Source organism: Callospermophilus lateralis, chromosome 13, assembly GCF_048772815.1.
Source record: "Callospermophilus lateralis isolate mCalLat2 chromosome 13, mCalLat2.hap1, whole genome shotgun sequence".
NCBI classification, from domain to species: Eukaryota; Metazoa; Chordata; class Mammalia; order Rodentia; family Sciuridae; genus Callospermophilus; species Callospermophilus lateralis.
Window position 1 is genome coordinate 13,063,834 of NC_135317.1, and position 17,312 is coordinate 13,081,145.

At 51.4% G+C, this 17,312-nt stretch overlaps 1 protein-coding gene across 1 annotated transcript in view; it reads left to right on the forward strand.

Annotated features, from left to right (window-relative positions):
• Map3k21 (mitogen-activated protein kinase kinase kinase 21) overlaps positions 1–15,607 on the forward strand; it is a 35,572-nt gene extending 19,965 nt beyond the window's left edge. The window contains exons 5-10 of the mRNA XM_076832159.1: positions 1,045–1,285; positions 6,072–6,194; positions 10,148–10,298; positions 10,623–10,720; positions 12,566–13,156; positions 15,222–15,607. Coding sequence (XP_076688274.1) covers positions 1,045–1,285; positions 6,072–6,194; positions 10,148–10,298; positions 10,623–10,720; positions 12,566–13,156; positions 15,222–15,607 — 1,590 coding nt within the window. The remainder of the gene's footprint in view (positions 1–1,044; positions 1,286–6,071; positions 6,195–10,147; positions 10,299–10,622; positions 10,721–12,565; positions 13,157–15,221) is intronic.
• The last annotated feature ends 1,705 nt before the right edge of the window (positions 15,608–17,312 follow it).

The window sequence follows — 17,312 nt, forward strand, 5'->3', positions numbered from 1 at the left end:
CCTGCTCAGGCTATGCCTGAGCAGCCTTCTGCAGATCCAACCAAGGGTGGACTGAGACTGCGCTAAGACTGAGTTCGTCTGAGCAGAGTACGGGAAAAGCTTGCAGATACCCTGTTTTCCGTGTAAGTGCTGGATTTAATAGCAGTATGTCTACAATAGAAAGGAGTTCACCCCTCAAAGGAATAGTTACGTCCCTGGTAAAGAAGAGAATACAACAGAAATAGGAATGGGGATATGGTTTAAACGTAATAGCATTCTCAGATTCCATGTTGAATAATTTTTTTCCAAGAGGCATAAAAATTTTTTTTAACTCATAGATGTCCGATTTCTCAGAAATTCAATAAATTCTATAACCAAAACCAAGAGGAAGTTGACATTAGTCAGTAGGTAGGCATTGCCGAGGAACTTCTGTTGGGTAATTCACAGGCGCTGTCTGGGGCCAGGGAAGCTCCATGGGGGGTGCCTGTGCAGAGGGTCGCGGTTTGGTGTGTTCCACTGTCCCTTCCAACACTAGCCCTTCCTGCAGGCTCTTTCTGCCTCCTCCCACACCAGCTGATGTTTTATTCTCAAGCAGCTGTTAAATGCCCACAGGAAGGGCCTCTCTAAAGAAATCTGGACTGCAGGCTTTGGAATTAGAGTAATCATCCTTCCACTGATGGCTTCACCGCTGGGCTTCCTTTTGCAATGGGCTACTCAGGCCTGTGCTCGTTGCTGTGCTAACATACCTCAATGTGCCGGTGGCAGCCCACGTGTGAGAGCTCCTGAAGCCTTCTCTGGATCACAGAGCTGAGAGGGCACAGAGATGCCCTCTCTGGGTCACAGAGCTAAGAGGGCACAGGGAGCTCAGAGGCCTGGATTTCCTCCAGGTCCGTGGTGGGCTGGCCGGCTCTGCACCCTGGCTGTCCTGACTCCCACGAGCTCCTGAGGACAGGGAGCTTCACCCAGCGCGCCTGGGAATCCAGAGGCTGAGGTTTGCAGGAGGTGTTAGAGTCCTGAAGGGCCTCCTCCCTGCGGAGAGTGACTCCCTGGGTGTGACCCTTGCAGGAGCTGCGGTCCCGGGAGGAGGAGCTGGTGCGGGCTGCTCTGCAGCAGAAGTCTCAGGAAGCTCTGCTCCGGCGCCGGGAGCAGCAGCTGGCAGCGCGTGAGATCGACGTGCTGGAGCGAGAGCTGAACCTCTTGATCTTCCAGCTGAACCAGGAGAAGCCCCAGGTGAAGAGGAGGAAGGGCAAGTTCAGGAGGAGCCGCTTGAAGCTCAAAGATGGACATCGCATCAGTCTCCCCTCAGGTAGGACATGTTCTCACGTTTCTGGAGGATCTCTGTGCCTCAAACTCTTAACTGGCTTTGTCTCCTCAGAATTGTGAAAGCTTGGGCAGGAAGGTTTTTAAAACAGTGAATACGTAAATATGCACAGTTGGTTGCTCATCCTGTTCTCATTCAGTGACCCGATGACCTTCAGGTGCAAAGCAGCATAGAGGAGTGTGTGGCCCTTCTTTCAGGCCTCAGTCTGCCTCCCAGTGTCGTGGTGGGTTGACCTAGTCCTTTTGAAATCAAAGCAGAGCCTGTGTCCTGCTGGTGTGGCACCGGGTGGCACTGTAAAGTGCGGAACAATAGGACGTTGACATTTTATCCTAAAGGTTAAGGATATCTCGAGGATCTGTGATCACATCTGGCACCCGAGTTCACAGGGACACGTTTGCCGTCATCAGCACCTTCAACATAGCAAATCGAGTTCTTCAGTTATATTCCAACCTTCATCCAAGTGCATAAAAATAAACCAGTAAATCTAGGGAAGTCTTCAAAGGCATTTTTTTAAACATTGTGATAATAACATATAAGGATTGCTAAAACTTTGATATAGAATTATATTATCTATCCAGGTACATATGTGTTTGTATTAAGATGCTCTTTGTGGATGCTGTGTCTTCCTAAGGTGTTTGTTAATGACATGGAAATTTCACTTAAATAACTGTGGTGAGAGTTGTATTTTACACAACGTGTGTATAAATTGTCTTATAAACTATTTACAGACACTGGAAGGCTTGCAGGATGGAGTGACTTTTTAAGGTTTTTTGAAGGTACTGTTGGTTGATTAGAAATTGCTAATGTGTGGTGGTGATGAAGGTTATCTGTTACTGATGATTCAGTTTGACGAGGTGAGACTAGGCTGGGGGCCTTACACACTTCCCTCTCTGATGAGGAAAACCAGTTGTTTTCAGGCTCTCTTCTGATGTTTGCCTCAGCTGGAGTGTGCCTGGAGCCCACTGACAGGACAGTCTCATATATAGGTATCGGCAGTAAGTTAATTATAGACTCTTGTGTCTACAGTGAGGTTTCTGCTTTCCTGCATAGCAGATGGGAAGATTGAGAGGCACTAGACGGTAGCTTTCTTTTCCAGCTGCCTTCTGCACCCCTTTTCTGCCTGCACCCCTTTCCTGCCCATGTGGGAACCGAGCTGTGGTCATTGACATTCAAGGTTTCTCTTGGGAACTATGGGGGAGCAAGTAGCAAGAATTGGATTTCGGAAAGGCAAAAATCTTGGAAGAAAAGTTAAACCATCCCAGTGGTTCTCTGCTCTTCACGGGCAGGGAGAGTAAGTGAAATTCCTTAGGATCCCTAAGTCAGACTTGCGCTCCTGCTTTTCCTCTCAATGGCCCTTGGCTGATACCTGGAACATATTAGTTCTACGGACTAAATATATCTATTTTTTTTTGTTTTTATTCCTGGCTTGTATTATTGGATGTTTCTCTTCTAGTTACATATTTATTTACTTTGTGGCACTTAGTGAAAGTTGTCAGTTAAAACATAACCAAAGAATCCACTGCTGTGCTGCTTACTATCTGTCCATCAGGCAGGAATGAGATCAGCCTCTGGGATTTGGCGTTGCAGTTACCTCCTGTACCCACAAGGGGGGCGTTGCACCTTGCAGTCCTGGTACTAACCCTTCCTCCTGGGTGCAGTACCACGTGCAATACCCAGAACAGGGCAGGCGTTCTTACTGTAGAAGAACAGCAGTTATTCATACCTATATTCAGTTGTTCATACTTGACATTCAAGGGAGTTATACTTATCATCTAGCAGGCAGTTCTTTTCGGCGCCCTGTCCAGGAAGACAGAGCTGGGAGGTGTGGCTTTCCAACCAGGGTGTTCCCTTACCACCATGAGCCCCTTTGCAGGTTCTCTATGTGGAACCAGCTCAGAGAACTTCGAAGAAGCTCCTACAAATCAGCCCTCAATATGTGTGCCTGTGGTTCTTTCAGACACCTGTTACTCAAGGCGAATAGTCAGGTTCACTTGTGATTTTATCTTTGAGAATCACTGATGATGATGTTTAATCTTATGACTATTTATAGCCATGATGACTTACTGTTAGAAAACTAATATTGTTTTATCCCTGCTAGGATCTCTTGGTGCCTGGCTCTGAAATAAGGAAGACTAGCAATTTAAAAAGCGACATAGCATAATCTGTGCCACTTAGTTGTGAAACTTTGTGCTTTGTGAGTATACTGAATGTTTTTCTCCGAACTTGTAGAAGGAAGAGGTAGGGTCACAAGATGTTTTGTGTTGTGATCACTTGAAATCACTCCCTCTCTACTGGGTTTATTTTGAACTTAGATTGTGCTTTTAGGATGTGTAAGAAGCAAAGCGGAGAGGTTGTGACGATTCCCAGGTTTGGTATTTCTCTAAAGCATTGTGTTCTAACTTTATCAGCTTCAGAAGGACTAAGTCCTGCAGGAACCACTGCACACATGTGTATGAGAGGGTGCATGTGCATGGGGAGCAGGCCGGCTCCTCGGGATTCTGGAGGGTCACATGCCTTCATGTGAAAGTGATTGATCCCCTGGAGGCTGTTGGCTGAGTGCATAGCTGACCCACCTGCAGAGCCTTCCTCAGCACCCGGGCCACGGTTCTGGCTGGGAGCCGATATCCAGAGGGAGAGCCTCACGGCAGCCAGGCACTAAGCAACAAGGTGGAATTCCTGAGCACAGAACTGGGACAGACTCGCCCTTTCCCTGCTTCAGAAGGTCAAGGGTACCCACGAGGCCCAGGTTCTGTAGGGGAGGCCACACTCTGAGTTCGGATTGTTCGGCCTGTTCTCCTGCCTCTAGCTGATCATGGTTGGCACCCTCACCCCAGCATAGTCTCATCCCTGCGTGTCCCATTGTCCCCTGTGGTAGCCTATCCCCTCCTGTGGGAGAAGTGCCTCCTGGTGGGGTAGCATTTGCGAGTCCTGCTGGAGCACATGCATCCGGCATCTTCTGGACTTCTCCTTTGCTGTGTGGCAGGGTTGGGTAGTTGCAGGAGAATCTGAACCTAAAATACAGCATTTTAAAATGGGCACCAGGGGCTGTGACTGTGGCTCGGAGGTAGAGTGCTTGTCTGGCATGCTTGAGGCCTTGGGGTCCAGCCCCAGCATCACAGAAGAGGCTAGAGGCCCACATTCCAGGTGCAGGGGTTTCTGAGTCAGCTACATTTTAATCTGTAACTTTGGAATCATGAGAAGCTTTTGAAGAATTTTAAGCAGGGGACTGCCACGGTCAGTCATGCATTTTACAAAGTGCATCTAGCTGCTGTGAGCTGGACTTGGCCCAAGAGGGTGGGAAGAGAAGGCACTGTGCAGCCCAGGTGCAGCCTGAGTGCACACATGGTGGTCGTGGGGAGGGACAGCGAGCAGGTCATGAGCACCAGCACCGGCTGCCGTTAGGGCTGGTGGTGGGCACTCTTCACTTCTTCAGGCTCAATTTTCCATCACGGTCCTGTGAATTAGGAATAATGTTTTTTTTCCAACGATTTTTATAAGTGAATGTAGTGAGACTTAAAGAAGTTACTTTCCCAGAATTCACCTGGCTAGTAAGGGGTAGAATTGGGACACCAAGTTTGCTAACTCTAGAACCTGGATGTAAATTCTCTTCTGTAAGAATATGCAACAGAATTTATAATGTAATAATACGTAATAAATATAATAGAATTTTATGCTTCATGGATGTGTAGGGTCAGGGAGAAGAAAGTATCAAAACAACCTGAGATTTTGAGTTTGAGTGATTGCATAGATGCCTTGCCTTCCAAATTCTAACCCCACTTCATCTCAAATAATAGGTTGTCCACTAAAGTTCTTTAAGGATCGTTTCAAAAAATGTGAATCATGCCCCTCTTGCAAATATGAAATGAATATGTCTCGAAGATTTTACTTTTTTATTTTTGTTGTTATTTTAGCAAAATAACAACAACAAAACACACAGATAAAGCTGGTTCAGTGGAATTCGAGCAGCGGGGTCTTCGTGGGCAGTGCGAGGCAGGGTGTCAGGAGTGGATGGAGCAGAACCCAGACCCCGCCAGAGCCCAGTGTGGCAGCAGGCCAGAACCTGGGGGGGGGGGGTTTGTCTTTTATGCTCTTGGGAACTGTTTGTGTCTTCACCAGACAAAATCTGCACATTCACGCCCACCTCTGCCCAGCCGTAAAAAACGGCCCTGTGAGCGGGAGATCAGATAAGCAAAAGTCCGTCTCAGCACCTCCCAGAAAGATGCCCAAGAGTTCCTTTCCCTGTGCCCCCAGGTTTGCTGGTTCTCCCCTTCAGCCTCCCTGCCCTCTGGCCATGTTGCTCTGTCATCAGAGTCCCTCAGTTGGGGCTTCGCTCTGCCCCATCCAGCCAGGCGAGGACAGCCTGGAGAGTGTTTGTAGAGTGCGCCTCTGTCTCACTCACCACAGGGTCCCGTGAAGTGCTTGGTGCCCTTCAGGGGGTGAGGGGACGGGCTCTGAGCAGTCCACCCTGCTCTCAGTGATGGCCTGGCCTCCTGCTTCACCTTTGTGTTTAACCGTCTTCAACTGCACGCAGGTGACACTTGCCAGTGGATCAAGAGCTGTGTAATGACCCAGGAGCATTTCCCTGCGTGTCATTGTACCTGACACAGAACCTGTCAGTCATTCTCTGGAACCCAAGTTGAGGACAGATAAACCAAAGTGAGAGACAGACTCTGAAATAGCCTTGCTCAGTGCTTGCTTACAGCAGTGTGTGCTTTTATTGATGTGCACAGAGGACATTGTGAAATCTTGTTCTTTGATTTGTATCCAACAGATTTCCAGCACAAGATAACTGTGCAGGCCTCGCCCAGCCTGGACAAGCGCAGGAGTCCGGACAGCAGGAGCCGCAGCCCGCCCAGCAGCCCCGCCATGCTGCCCCGGCTGCGGGCCATCCAGCGTGAGCGCCCCTCCTGTCGCTCCTCTCTTCACCCTGTCCTTTGCTTGCCTTGGATTCAGACCAAGCAGAAGTGTTTTTACAGCAGGCCGCGGGCTGCTGATGCGAACAGGTGCAGCAACTATCTGGAAAACACGCTTTGGCCTCAGGCTCCTAAGGCCAGTTTCCTTCTGCTCACGACCACAGGTGACCTGTGGATTCTGTGCAGTGTGACGTGGGCAGGCTCAAGTGGAAGGTGAAGTCCTTGCTCTTGAGACACTTTGTTAATGTCCACGTGCAAAATTAACACCAGCTTGTTAAGCCATACGTTGCTAAGTTTTTGGATATTTCATAGTTGTAAACAGACATCATGCCTTTGTTTTATTTGTTTATTTTATTATTATTATTTTATGCAGTGCCTCATATGTGCTAGGCAAGCATTCTGCCAGTGAACTACAGCGTCAGCCTTGTTCGCTTGTTTTTTAAGGGGAAAAAAAAAAACATTTTACTTTTGAGATTTAACTTTAGTCTACTTTAGGTTTGGCCAACCGAATGCTTCAAAGTACTGCCCGAGTTGTGGTTTTAGAGAGAGCGTTCCCTGGAGGGGCTCGGGTCTGCACGCGCTTCTTTGTGCGCTGAGAGTTGCGTTTAGACCCTGGGTCACAGTTGGTGGAGTGGGATGAAGAAGATCATTGATTTATTTTTTTCCCGAAGGCGAGTCCTCACAGACCCCACGAGCAGACTTGGTGAGGACAGAGTGGGTGATGAGAGTGTCAGTGGACTAAGGCCATTACCACCCTGCTCATCCATTCACAGCTTCTCTTCTTTGTCCACTAACCTCTGTCCTCTTGACTTATCCTCCTTATTTGGGGAGAAAAAAAATCCATAAGAAAATTTCCAGCTGTAAACTCCATTTTTTTTTTCCTTTTTGTTAATGAAAACCCTGGGGAGCGGCAGGGATTTTAATTTCTTGGTAAGCTCCTGGACCGTCTCCTCACAGTGCCATCGTTTTTCTGTAAATGGTTTGTTCTTCTGAGAAGGCTTTTTTTTTTTTTTTTTTTTTGATAAGGATCTTTTTTTAAAGCTGTGTTTTATACCTTGCCTGGGCCTGGGCAGTCAGAGCTTAACTGTAGGCAGGAGAAGGTCGTTGGCCCTCCTCCTCTGCCCTTTGCCCTCTCCTCCTCCTCCACCCTTGGGAGCGCCCACTCTCGGACCTGGGGAAGTGGCGCTGGGCAGCCTGACAGCACCCAAAATTTGTCCTGGATGAAGGAGGTACTTTAGGGATTTCAGATGACTTCCTTCCTGTACAATGGGCACAAGGCCAACTCAGAGTGGGCACCCCCAGTGCTCAGTCTTAGCGATGAGCCATTCTGATCCCAGGATTCCAAGTGGGACCGACTCTAGTGGGGGACATGGGCCAAGGTCCTCCCAGCTCAGCATGGCCATCTTTGTCCAGCCTCGGCTGCTGCACAGCCGCTCTTGTTGTCTGTGTCCCTGCCCCAGCCCGGCTCCCCAGAGGTCCTGTGTTCTCACAGTGCTTGGCATGGAGGGCAGTAGGGCGTGGGTGGACTTTGGCACAGACTCTCAGGGGCTGGACCCCAGCCTTGGCCCTGCCCCTGAGACATGGGTCGAGTTCCCTTAACTCCTCAGCCCTGCGATGCTGTTCTGTGCGCTGAGGGTGACGGTGGCCTAGGAATACCTGGCGTGCAGAGGCTCCATGTGTGCCGAGCATTGCCCTCCCAACTTGCTTCCTGCTGCCCTGTCACCACCCCCGGGGCTCTTCCTGGCTTGCCCTGCTCCTCTGTCTGGGGTCTGCCTTTCCCAGCCTTGGCTGTGTTCACTGTGGAAATCTGGCCTCTGATAGGCGCTTGGGGTACGGATAGGCACACCCGGCCAAGGGGCCTGGGCTGCCTCTGCCTGCAGAGGGTCAACGATGTCCTCTGGCTCTGTTTCCCTGGACACGTGGGTGGACTTCAGTGAGAAACACTCGTTGTGCAAGAGCCATTATGCACTTATTTTGCCAGCAGGAGTCTAAAGCAGAAGGAAGGGTGTTACAGTGGGAAGTAGCAGGGGCATGGGGTCAGATCACCATGCCAGCAAGAGAGAGCTCTGACCCAGACGCGTCTTAAGGGACACCCAGGGAAAGGGCCTCAGTGCATGCTTGACTTGGGCACAAAAGCAGTTTTCCGGCACGGTGCAGAGAATAGTCGCTGGCAAGCTGCGCCAGTGATTGTGCAGAATGTCTCCTTCCTCACTGTCACCCCCGCTGGCTCACCTGGTGACCGGCATTGCCGTGTGAGACCATGTTAGGGCCCACTTCACTTTGAGAATGAGAAACACTAAGATTCGCTGATTCTGGAGATCTCAGCTTTCAGGGTGCAGACTCAGGTCGAAGGCTCAAAGCCAGGACAGAATGCACCTGTTCCCTGTCGGACAGTCAGAGCTTCCTGGCTGTGGTGCCTGCTGCCCTGTCCACCCTTGGCCTGTGTCCCGGTGACAGTATCAGGAGGGGGTGGTAAACTTTAAGCCTGAGTCTTTCCAAGGAGTGGCAGCAAGCTGGAGATGCCAGGAGCGCCCTTGACTCCCCACCCCGCTCACCAACCTGCAGAACAAACAGAAACCTAGGTAGCCCTGCTGACTGAGGCAGAAATACCACACCCAAACCTCCAACAGCAGAGACCTGGGGGCCTGTCCGATGGCAGTAGCATTTAGAGACAGGATCTTGCTAAGTTGCCTAGGGCCTCACTAAGTTGCTGAGGCTGGCGTTGAACTCAACAATCCTCTTGCCTCAGCCTCCCAAGCCCTAGCCACTGGGATTACAGGTGTGGCCACCATGCCCAGCTCAGAAAATGTTTAGACAGCGAAAAAACAGGAGTGCATCAAGAGAGGAAGGAGAGGGGGATGGGAGGAGGAGGAGAACAAGAAACCAAGGACTGTCGGGCTCTCTGCAGTTGTGTTGTTGAGATAAACTGGGGTCTGGCCTCCTGACTGCCGCAGCCAGTCCTTCCTCCCCTGTTCTGTGAAGACTCCTCCTGAGAGCAGTGAGTGCCTGTTCCAGAGCGTTAGACAGGTGTGTGCGTGTGCATCAGCACATGTGTATGTGCACATGTTTTAAAATTTGGAAAAGAATGGAAACATAGAAGCCACAAATCGTCACACCCAATGCCTCTGGTTTTTAAACGCCCCCGCAGGAAGCGCCCCAGCCCTGTGCTGAGGGCAGCCTCCCCCAGAGGCAAGCCCCAGCAGGAGCTTGCTATATTCACGTGTACATGTGTGTGTGGTGTGTGATGCTGTGTGTGAGCATGGGGTCGTGGCGTCCGTCCCTCTCTCCACAGCCCAGGACTTCCTGCAGGTGCCCTTCCTGCTCGGCTCCTGGACACGCCTGGTGTTTCAGGGCTGCTTTTCTCCCTGGGGCTGATCTCCCTAGTGGTTTCCAAACCTCCTGAAGGCAGGGGCCCTGGAGGAAGCAGATCAGCAAAGTAGGGGTACCAGCCTGCTCAAACCTGTGGGGCGAGAGTAAAGGCAGGACAGGGACCTTGAGTATTTCCAGATTATCCGGGGCACTTGTAGCCAACCCTATTGCTCCTGAAAAATCAGGTTAAGCTACAACTTTAAAGCATGTGTTTGTGTTTCAAGCTTAAAACTTAGATTTTTTTTTTTTCTAACATTAGGGTACTGAGTTTATTTTAAGTTAAATGTTCAGTCTGGTTCCTGCTTCAGAAGTTAAAATGCACACCTCGCTGTCTCAGAACATCAGATGGATAAATCCAATCTCTGCTGTTAATTTCCATCAAATTTTCCATTAATTCTGCCCACTTCCCTTGCTGTTTTTCTGATTAGAAAAGTGGATTTCCTTTGGACTGGATAATATGTATCTGCCCTTCCTTGTTTTCCCATTTGAGTCAGGGGTCTCGTGGCTGATGGGTTGTGCATGTGGCTTTAAGCCATCGTCACTAACGATGATGCTCTTTGTTTAGTGACTTCCGACGAGAGCAATAAAACGTGGGGGAAGAACGCAGCCTTTCAGCAAGGAGAATTTGAAGATATTGGAAGGAATTTCAAGAGAAGGGGTTGTACGTGGGGACCAAACTCAGTTCAAATGCATGAAAGAGCCGATGTCAGAGAGAGGTAGGTGTGTGGAGCCTGCAGGGTTCGGGGTTCGTTCTGAGGGCTGTGGCGCGGCCAGCCCAGGCTGTTGGCTGGACTCGGCTTCCGGAAAGCAGCCAGCATGAGAGCCGCTGGCTTTATTAAGTGAAGACTCAGTTCACTGGCTAAAAGTTCCTGACATGTTTCTGTCTTGTCTTAAGGTCCGTGTACTTAGTTAGCTTTTGTTCAAAGCTCAAGGGTGAAACGCACTTCCTCTGCACCTTTGAAGCTTTGGCTGAAGCGTAGGTACCCAAACCTGGTGTATCCTGCGGTCCTGTTAAGTGACACACAGTCTGTCTCTTGCAGGATCAGGCCTCTCTCGGATGGAAACAGCCCTTGGTCCTTTCACTTAATAAAAAGTCAGAAATCCACGCCGTTGGCTTCGTTATTTGCGGACCAGCCAGGTAATGGTATGGTATTGCCGGGAGTGGTTAGCTTGGGTTTCGACCCCACGGGGGGCTTTTCCTACCCAGTCCTTATGGTGAAGTCAGTAGGCTCCAGGAGGAATTGGGGGAATTTATAATTCCTGATCTTTACCGGAAAATTTGCTGACATGCTTTACTACATAGACCCAATTTATTTAGGATAGGAGGTAGCAAAATGAACACGTCGATCTGACAGTTCTCTTGAGAGGAAGAGCTGACATGAGGCTGAAGAGACGGGAATCATTGAAAAGCCTCAAGGGCACTAGTTAGCAGAGAAGAGTTTGGCCTCCGCACTTGACAGCGTCAGGGGGCTCAAGGTTCTGAGTGTGATGGAGACATGAACAGTGTTTTTCTGGTGTCTTTTGGGCGATTTGTGGGCTCAATTTCCCATGCCCGTTTCTCTTCCTGGAGGGTTCTGCGTCCAGGCGGGGCGAGGGAAGCTATGCTGGAGGCAGGGCCTCCAGTGGAGGAGAGGACACCCGCGTCCCGGGTCGTCCAGCTTATAAAGCACACTGCAGGTGCCGGAGGAGGAGGTGCTGGAAAAGCTAGAGGCTGTGTCACGGAGGCTTCGGGAGCCCGATGGCAGGGTTTTCCATTGGATCAGCCACTGGTGAGCACATGTGTGGTGGGAGTTCTAGCCTCCTCTGCAGCTAGTGTTAAGTTCTGGGGACCTCCAGGCTTCCCGGCCTTTGGGGGTGTCATCCCCTACCGCTGTGGCCCCAAGCTTTGACTTGGGCCTGTCTCAGCACAGACTGCTGGTTCCACCCCCAGAGCTCTGCTTCACTGGTCTGGGATGGGCCAGGAATGCGCCTGTCCTCAATTCCTAGGGGCTGCTGGGGTCCAGGGGACACATTGAGAACCACTGGCCTCTATGTGACGCTCTTCTTTTTTTATTATTATTATTATTATTATTTTTATTTTTTATTTGTAGATACACCTGACCGTAGGGTATATTTTGACATATTGTGCACACATAGAATAGGTGTAACTTGTTCCAAGTATGGTCCTGTTATTGTGGTTGTGTATGTTGTAGGGTCACATTGGTTATGTGTTCATACATAAGGAGACCAAAGATGTGTGATCCATGTTCTCTTTTCTGTTCCCATCCCCTCTCCCTTCCCATCATTCCCTTTGTCTAGTCCAATGAACTTCTCATCTTCCCCTCCCTTGTTGTGAGTTGACATCCACATATCAGAGAACAGTCTGCCTTTGGTGTGGGGGCCTAGCTTATTTCACTGAGCATGATAGTCTCCTGTACTATCAGTTTACGGACTGATGCCATAATTTCGTTCTTTATGGCTGAATAATATTCCAGTGTGTATGAGTGTCACATTTTCTTTATCCATTCATCTGTTGTAGAGCACCTAGGTTGGTTCCATGGCTTGGCTCTTGTGAACTGAGCTGCTGTGAATATTGAAACGTCTGTGCGTGCAATGGTCTCGCCCACAAGACGTATTGTAGATGCAGATCTTCGTGTTTATACGGGGCATGAGGAAGCAGGAGTATTCTGCGTGTGCACGTGTGTGCGTTTTGTAGCTCCAAGACTTTCTTTCCAGGAGGTGTCTGTCACGATGCTGGGGAGGGAGGCTTTCTGGAGGGTAGGGAACAGCAGGGGCTGTCCTTCTGGCCCATCTCTGGGGAGCTGAGCTGCAGGACCTGGAGTCTGTCCTCAGAGTGCTAGATGGGTCCCGGCCCTCCGGAAGGACTCCGTGTGCCTTGGGTTAGGATGTTTACCGGGAGGTTTGAGCTCTGCTTTCCGTCACAGTTTCACTGATCTCTGCTGCAAGACGGTGCCACATTGTCAGCGTTTGTGCTTTTGTTTAGGGTCCTGTGAGGAGCCAGCCCCTTCCCCTGGCGGGTCTGAACGCAGAAGACCAAAGCCAGTGAAGGTGCCCGGACAGGCCTGCGTTGACCTGCCTCTTTGGAAAGATGGTCAGAAAGAGAAGCTGGCGGAGGCTGAGAGCCAAGAGGAGGGGCCCCCGGCCAGCCCTGCCACGGGCTCCTCTCGGGTGACACCTGTGGCCAGCCTGCATGGACCACCCCAGAGAAGGAAAACAGACACGGCCTTGTACAGGTGCACGGCCTTGCTGGCCTCGGTGGCTTTAGGGCTGGATGTCAGGGACCTTGGCAGAGCGCAGGCTGCTGAAGAACCGCTGCCCAGGGAGGAGAAGAAGAAGCGAGAGGGGCCCCTGCAGTGGGCCACCAGGTCCCGCACGAGTGCCAGCCCACCCCCGAGGCTGCCGAGCCCCTCCGCCTCGCCGCCAGGCGCTCCCGGCCCTCCCTCCACGCCCTCTCTGGCTACCAGGTGCTGGCTGCAGACAGACGGCCGTGAGCCACCCGAGGGCAGCACGCGTGTCCCTGGGGACCTCGAGGTGCCTGCTCCGGATTTCTGTCCCTCCACTCTGGGCTGCAGCTGTGAGCCCAGCCCTGTGCCAAGGACTGAGGCTGATCACACTGGGCTGCATGGCGCTCCTCCTTCTCTCTGGGAGCAGGCACGTGGGGACGCGCCTCGTTTCCCAGAAGACAGAGCACGGCGTAGCGGACGACCTGCATCTGGGGAGAGAGCTTCTCCGACCCCAAGTAGGTTGCCTTAGTTGGGGACCAGCGCAAAGCTCCATGGAGAGGTGGCTCTGTCTGCTCTGCTTTTCCCCTGGAGATTGTGTTTATTAACGTGGACCTCTGCATTTGTCCTTCTCTTTCATTTGATTTACTCTAACCAGAGTTTGGGTTCTGGGGAGGTGTCCTTGAATTCAGTGACCGAGGACAGAATGTAGGCAGGGAAGGCGAGCCGCTGGCATTAGTGCAGATGGCAGCCAGGGACCAGAGCTGGTGGCAGCTGCTGCGTCCTGCGTTGGGGCTGCCATGCTCTGTTCCTGCTGGGGGGAGGGTGGCGGGCACCTCCATGTGCCAGGGCTGGGTGACGAGGCGCAGGCCGCAAGCACCCCCAGGAGGCCGCGTGCCTGCAGTGGTTGGGTTGGTCCTGCAGAGCTGCCTCCTGCTGCACACGCTGACTTCGCCCAGTGCTCCCATGCGGCTGCCACCACCCAGGAGTCCTTGTCCTGCCTTCTTCCCCGCCAGGACACTAATCACATGGGATGGGGCCCACCCTGGTGGCCTTGTTGTGACTTCATCATCTCTGTAGAGACCCTGTCCACCCTCAGAGTCGGGGATGCAGTGTGTGGATTTTAGGGGACGTTCTGCTGTGTAGCAGGGCACCCAGTGGCACACAGTGTACCACAGGCCGCCGTGAGGTCTGCGCCCAGGTGTGGACGCTGCCGAAGGAAAGTTGATTTCCACAGGTCTTCCTGGTCCACTGAACAAGGTACAGAGGTATCTCTGACATCGCAGTGGCACTTGCAGATGACAAAGCCTCTGACCTAAGTGGCTTCACCTTGAGGGGACTCTGTGGACATGGGGTCAGCACAGAGGCAGGGATCAGAACTCGTGGGAAAGCAGTGGTGCCTGGGACCCCGTAGCCACCAGGGATCCAGCCCTGGGTCCCCTGCTGCACTGTGCCTGCCCCCCTGTCCTGTCCGCCTGTGAAAATCGACCAGTGCTCACATGATCAGATGGTGTGGGTTTGAGCAGAGGGGCGGTCCCCTCTGAGATCCCTGGGGATGGTCACTCTCTGGTACTGACCTTTGAGGACACTGGTTACTTGGGAAAAGCAGGTAACTTAGAGGCACAGGACTGAGGCTCAAGGTTCAGTTACGCGTCTGCGTGTGGCAGCTGTGATCCTGGGAAAACCGTGGCCCATGTCCTCGTTTGGAAGCCTTCAACATCCCGTAGTGCGGAAAATAGGCTCAAGCTTGCTGTGTGACAGTGGGCAAGTCACCTGACCATCCTGGGTCTGCTTCCCTTCAGTCAAATGGGAATGATCATTGTTCATTGGCATCCATGAGCTCCTACTGAGCCATGAATTGGTCTGCAAGTCAGTGGGTGCTGGTCTTAATGGATGCACAAGTCAGGATCCCAGCACAGTGACCCTATGAGAAGCCATCCTTGGTCTTGCTGGAAGCCAGTCACCTGGTGCTTCAGTACCAACAAGAGAAGCGGGACCTGACCACCTTCCTACTCTTGTCAGTTTTTCCAAATCCCAACCTAAAACTGAAGCTTAACGATGTCACCCATCATTTCTGAACGTCCCACATTTATTCCAGTTTCCTGCATTTTGAAATCCACCCTGTTCAGAAACGCTGTGGCAGTGGCTGCTGGCTAGAGCACCTCATGGTTCCTCTGCTCCTTTACACGCAGGATTTCCATGCGTTGGTGCTCTTCCTAATTTTGGGGTACTTTCTCCCCGAGAAGAATTGCATCCTGACGTGTGGAGGGTCTGCACGGAGGGTCTGTGTGCTGCTGTCTGCTCTTGGTTGTGCTGAAGGTCCTGGCGGGGGGTATTCAGGTGAATCGTCATGATTTCTTTGAGCGTGGCTGTCTCTGTCTTTCTAATCGCCTGTGTCTTGGCTCTCCTCACCGGCAGGTGCTCCCGGGGCCTCTGAACTGCCACCTCCAGCCTCCCCTGGCCCTGCTTGCGACTCACAAAGCGAGGTCCCTCCTGAGCAGCAGCCAGCTGTCATGGTCATGCCTTGGCCGCCCCCTGCTTCCTCAAGAAGCCCATCCAATGTGCCACAGGCTGTCCCACCGAGGGCAGGGTCCCTTCCTGCGTGGGTGGTTGATGGTGGCCACACAGGACCCGGCCCCACCTGCCTTCTTGGTGCCCAGGACAAAACTAGGTTCCAGACACCATCCTTGCTGGACGCTGATGTGGAAGGGCCAACCAGGGAGGGCATGGTGCCCCTGTGCGGTTTGCAGAGTGCGGCTCGCCCATCGGCCATCTGTGCCCTGGAGAGGAAGTTTCTGACCTAGTGCCACTGCTGTTCTGGCATTTGCCCCCAAGACCCCGCCTGCACCTTTAGTGTGTATTCAGCTGCTGTCCTCGAAGTTGTGGCCTGGAGACTCTGTGACAGAATCACAACTGGAACGTGCTGGTGCTCGCGAGTGAGGCTAGCCTGTGGACCGTCCTCTGAGGCGGCCTCTGCTCTCTTCAGCAGCTGTGGATGGGTGTCCAGGAGCAGCGACCTTTTCGTTCTCCAGTGGAGTGTTGAAAACGCCAGTCACACGTGCCCACTGTGCTCTTAGACATCACCTATTACAAACATTCATGTCACAGGGCTCCACGTTTCTCGGTTAGCCCAGGGTCATCCCAGCCCAAGCACCCTAACCCCTGCCAACGCAGGAGGGATGGTGGTGCTGTGAGCCCTGTGTTCTCACTCCACCTGGCGCTTACACGGATGATCTTACAGTCATAAAATCAACCACTGGGTTACAGGGACAGGGATGGCTCAGCAGGAGCTCATGGATTTGTCTAAGTTTCTCATCCCTTCTGTCCCTGGATTGTGTCATGTAGAAGACAGACAGTAGATATTAAAGTCTTTTCATACAATGAAAAACTAAGTTATAGACATTGCTTGGTATTTCATTTTATTTGTATTTATTTATTTATTTTCTAAATATCTTCATTTTTATTTATTTATTCATTTTTATATGGTGCTAGGGATCAAACCCAGGGCCTCATGCGTTCAAGGCAAGTGCTCTACCACTGAGCTACAGCCCCAACCCCTGGTATTTCATTTTAAATTGTGCTTCAGTCAAGGGACAACCTTGCAGGGGCTCATCCGCCCCAGGGTAGGGCCAGTGGAGGAAACTGGGAGCTCCATTCAAAGCCACTCTGCAGGAAAATTTGAAGCCATTATTTCTTCAAATATTTTTCCCAGCTATGTTTTCTCTCTGCATACTAGGCCCAGCATTTCTCGGGAACTGTTTTACTATTCATTCTTTTCCCATAATCTTTATTGATCTTTCTTCAAATACCCTGACTTTCTTTCCCTTGGAGACAGGTCTCACTACATTGCCCAGGCTGGCTTTGAATTCCTGGGCACACAAGCCATCCATCCAGGTCTCTGAAGCTCCTTTAGTTCAAATTTACTGTCCAGCCCTGTGGTCAGATGTTCATTTTGACTAGTCTGTTTTCCACTCCATGACTTCATTTTCCATAATGTTTATCTCTCTGTTGATGTTCTTTATTTGGTGAGGTGGCAACATCTGCCTCCCTTTGCCTCTTTAAAAACATTTCCCTTTCATTCACTGAACACATTTACAACAGCAGTCTCAAAGGCTTTGTGAAGCCTGAAACTTGGGTCCTTTCTTAGGCCATTTCTGTTGCTCTGGTGCATGGGTCATGTTTCCCTGTTTCTTGGTGTTTTGTGCTTTTGGACTCTGGATATTTAAGGTGCTGTGTTGCAGCAGCTGTGCACACTGGTGTCCCTCACCGCCCCCTCCAGGTCCCATTTTGCTATATCTGCTTGTTTGTTGGGCTATCTGCTAGTCTGCCGTGGTGGAGCCTGTTTCCTCCATGGTGTGAGGCCTTTGTGTCACCCTCCCTCAGCAGGCTCTGACTTGGCCATGCACACTAGATCTGGGATGACACGGTGCAATGTGGTTCTTCTTTCCTGGTCTTGCTATGTTGCTCAGGTTGGCCTTGAGCTCGGTGCTCGAGTGATCCTCCTGCCTC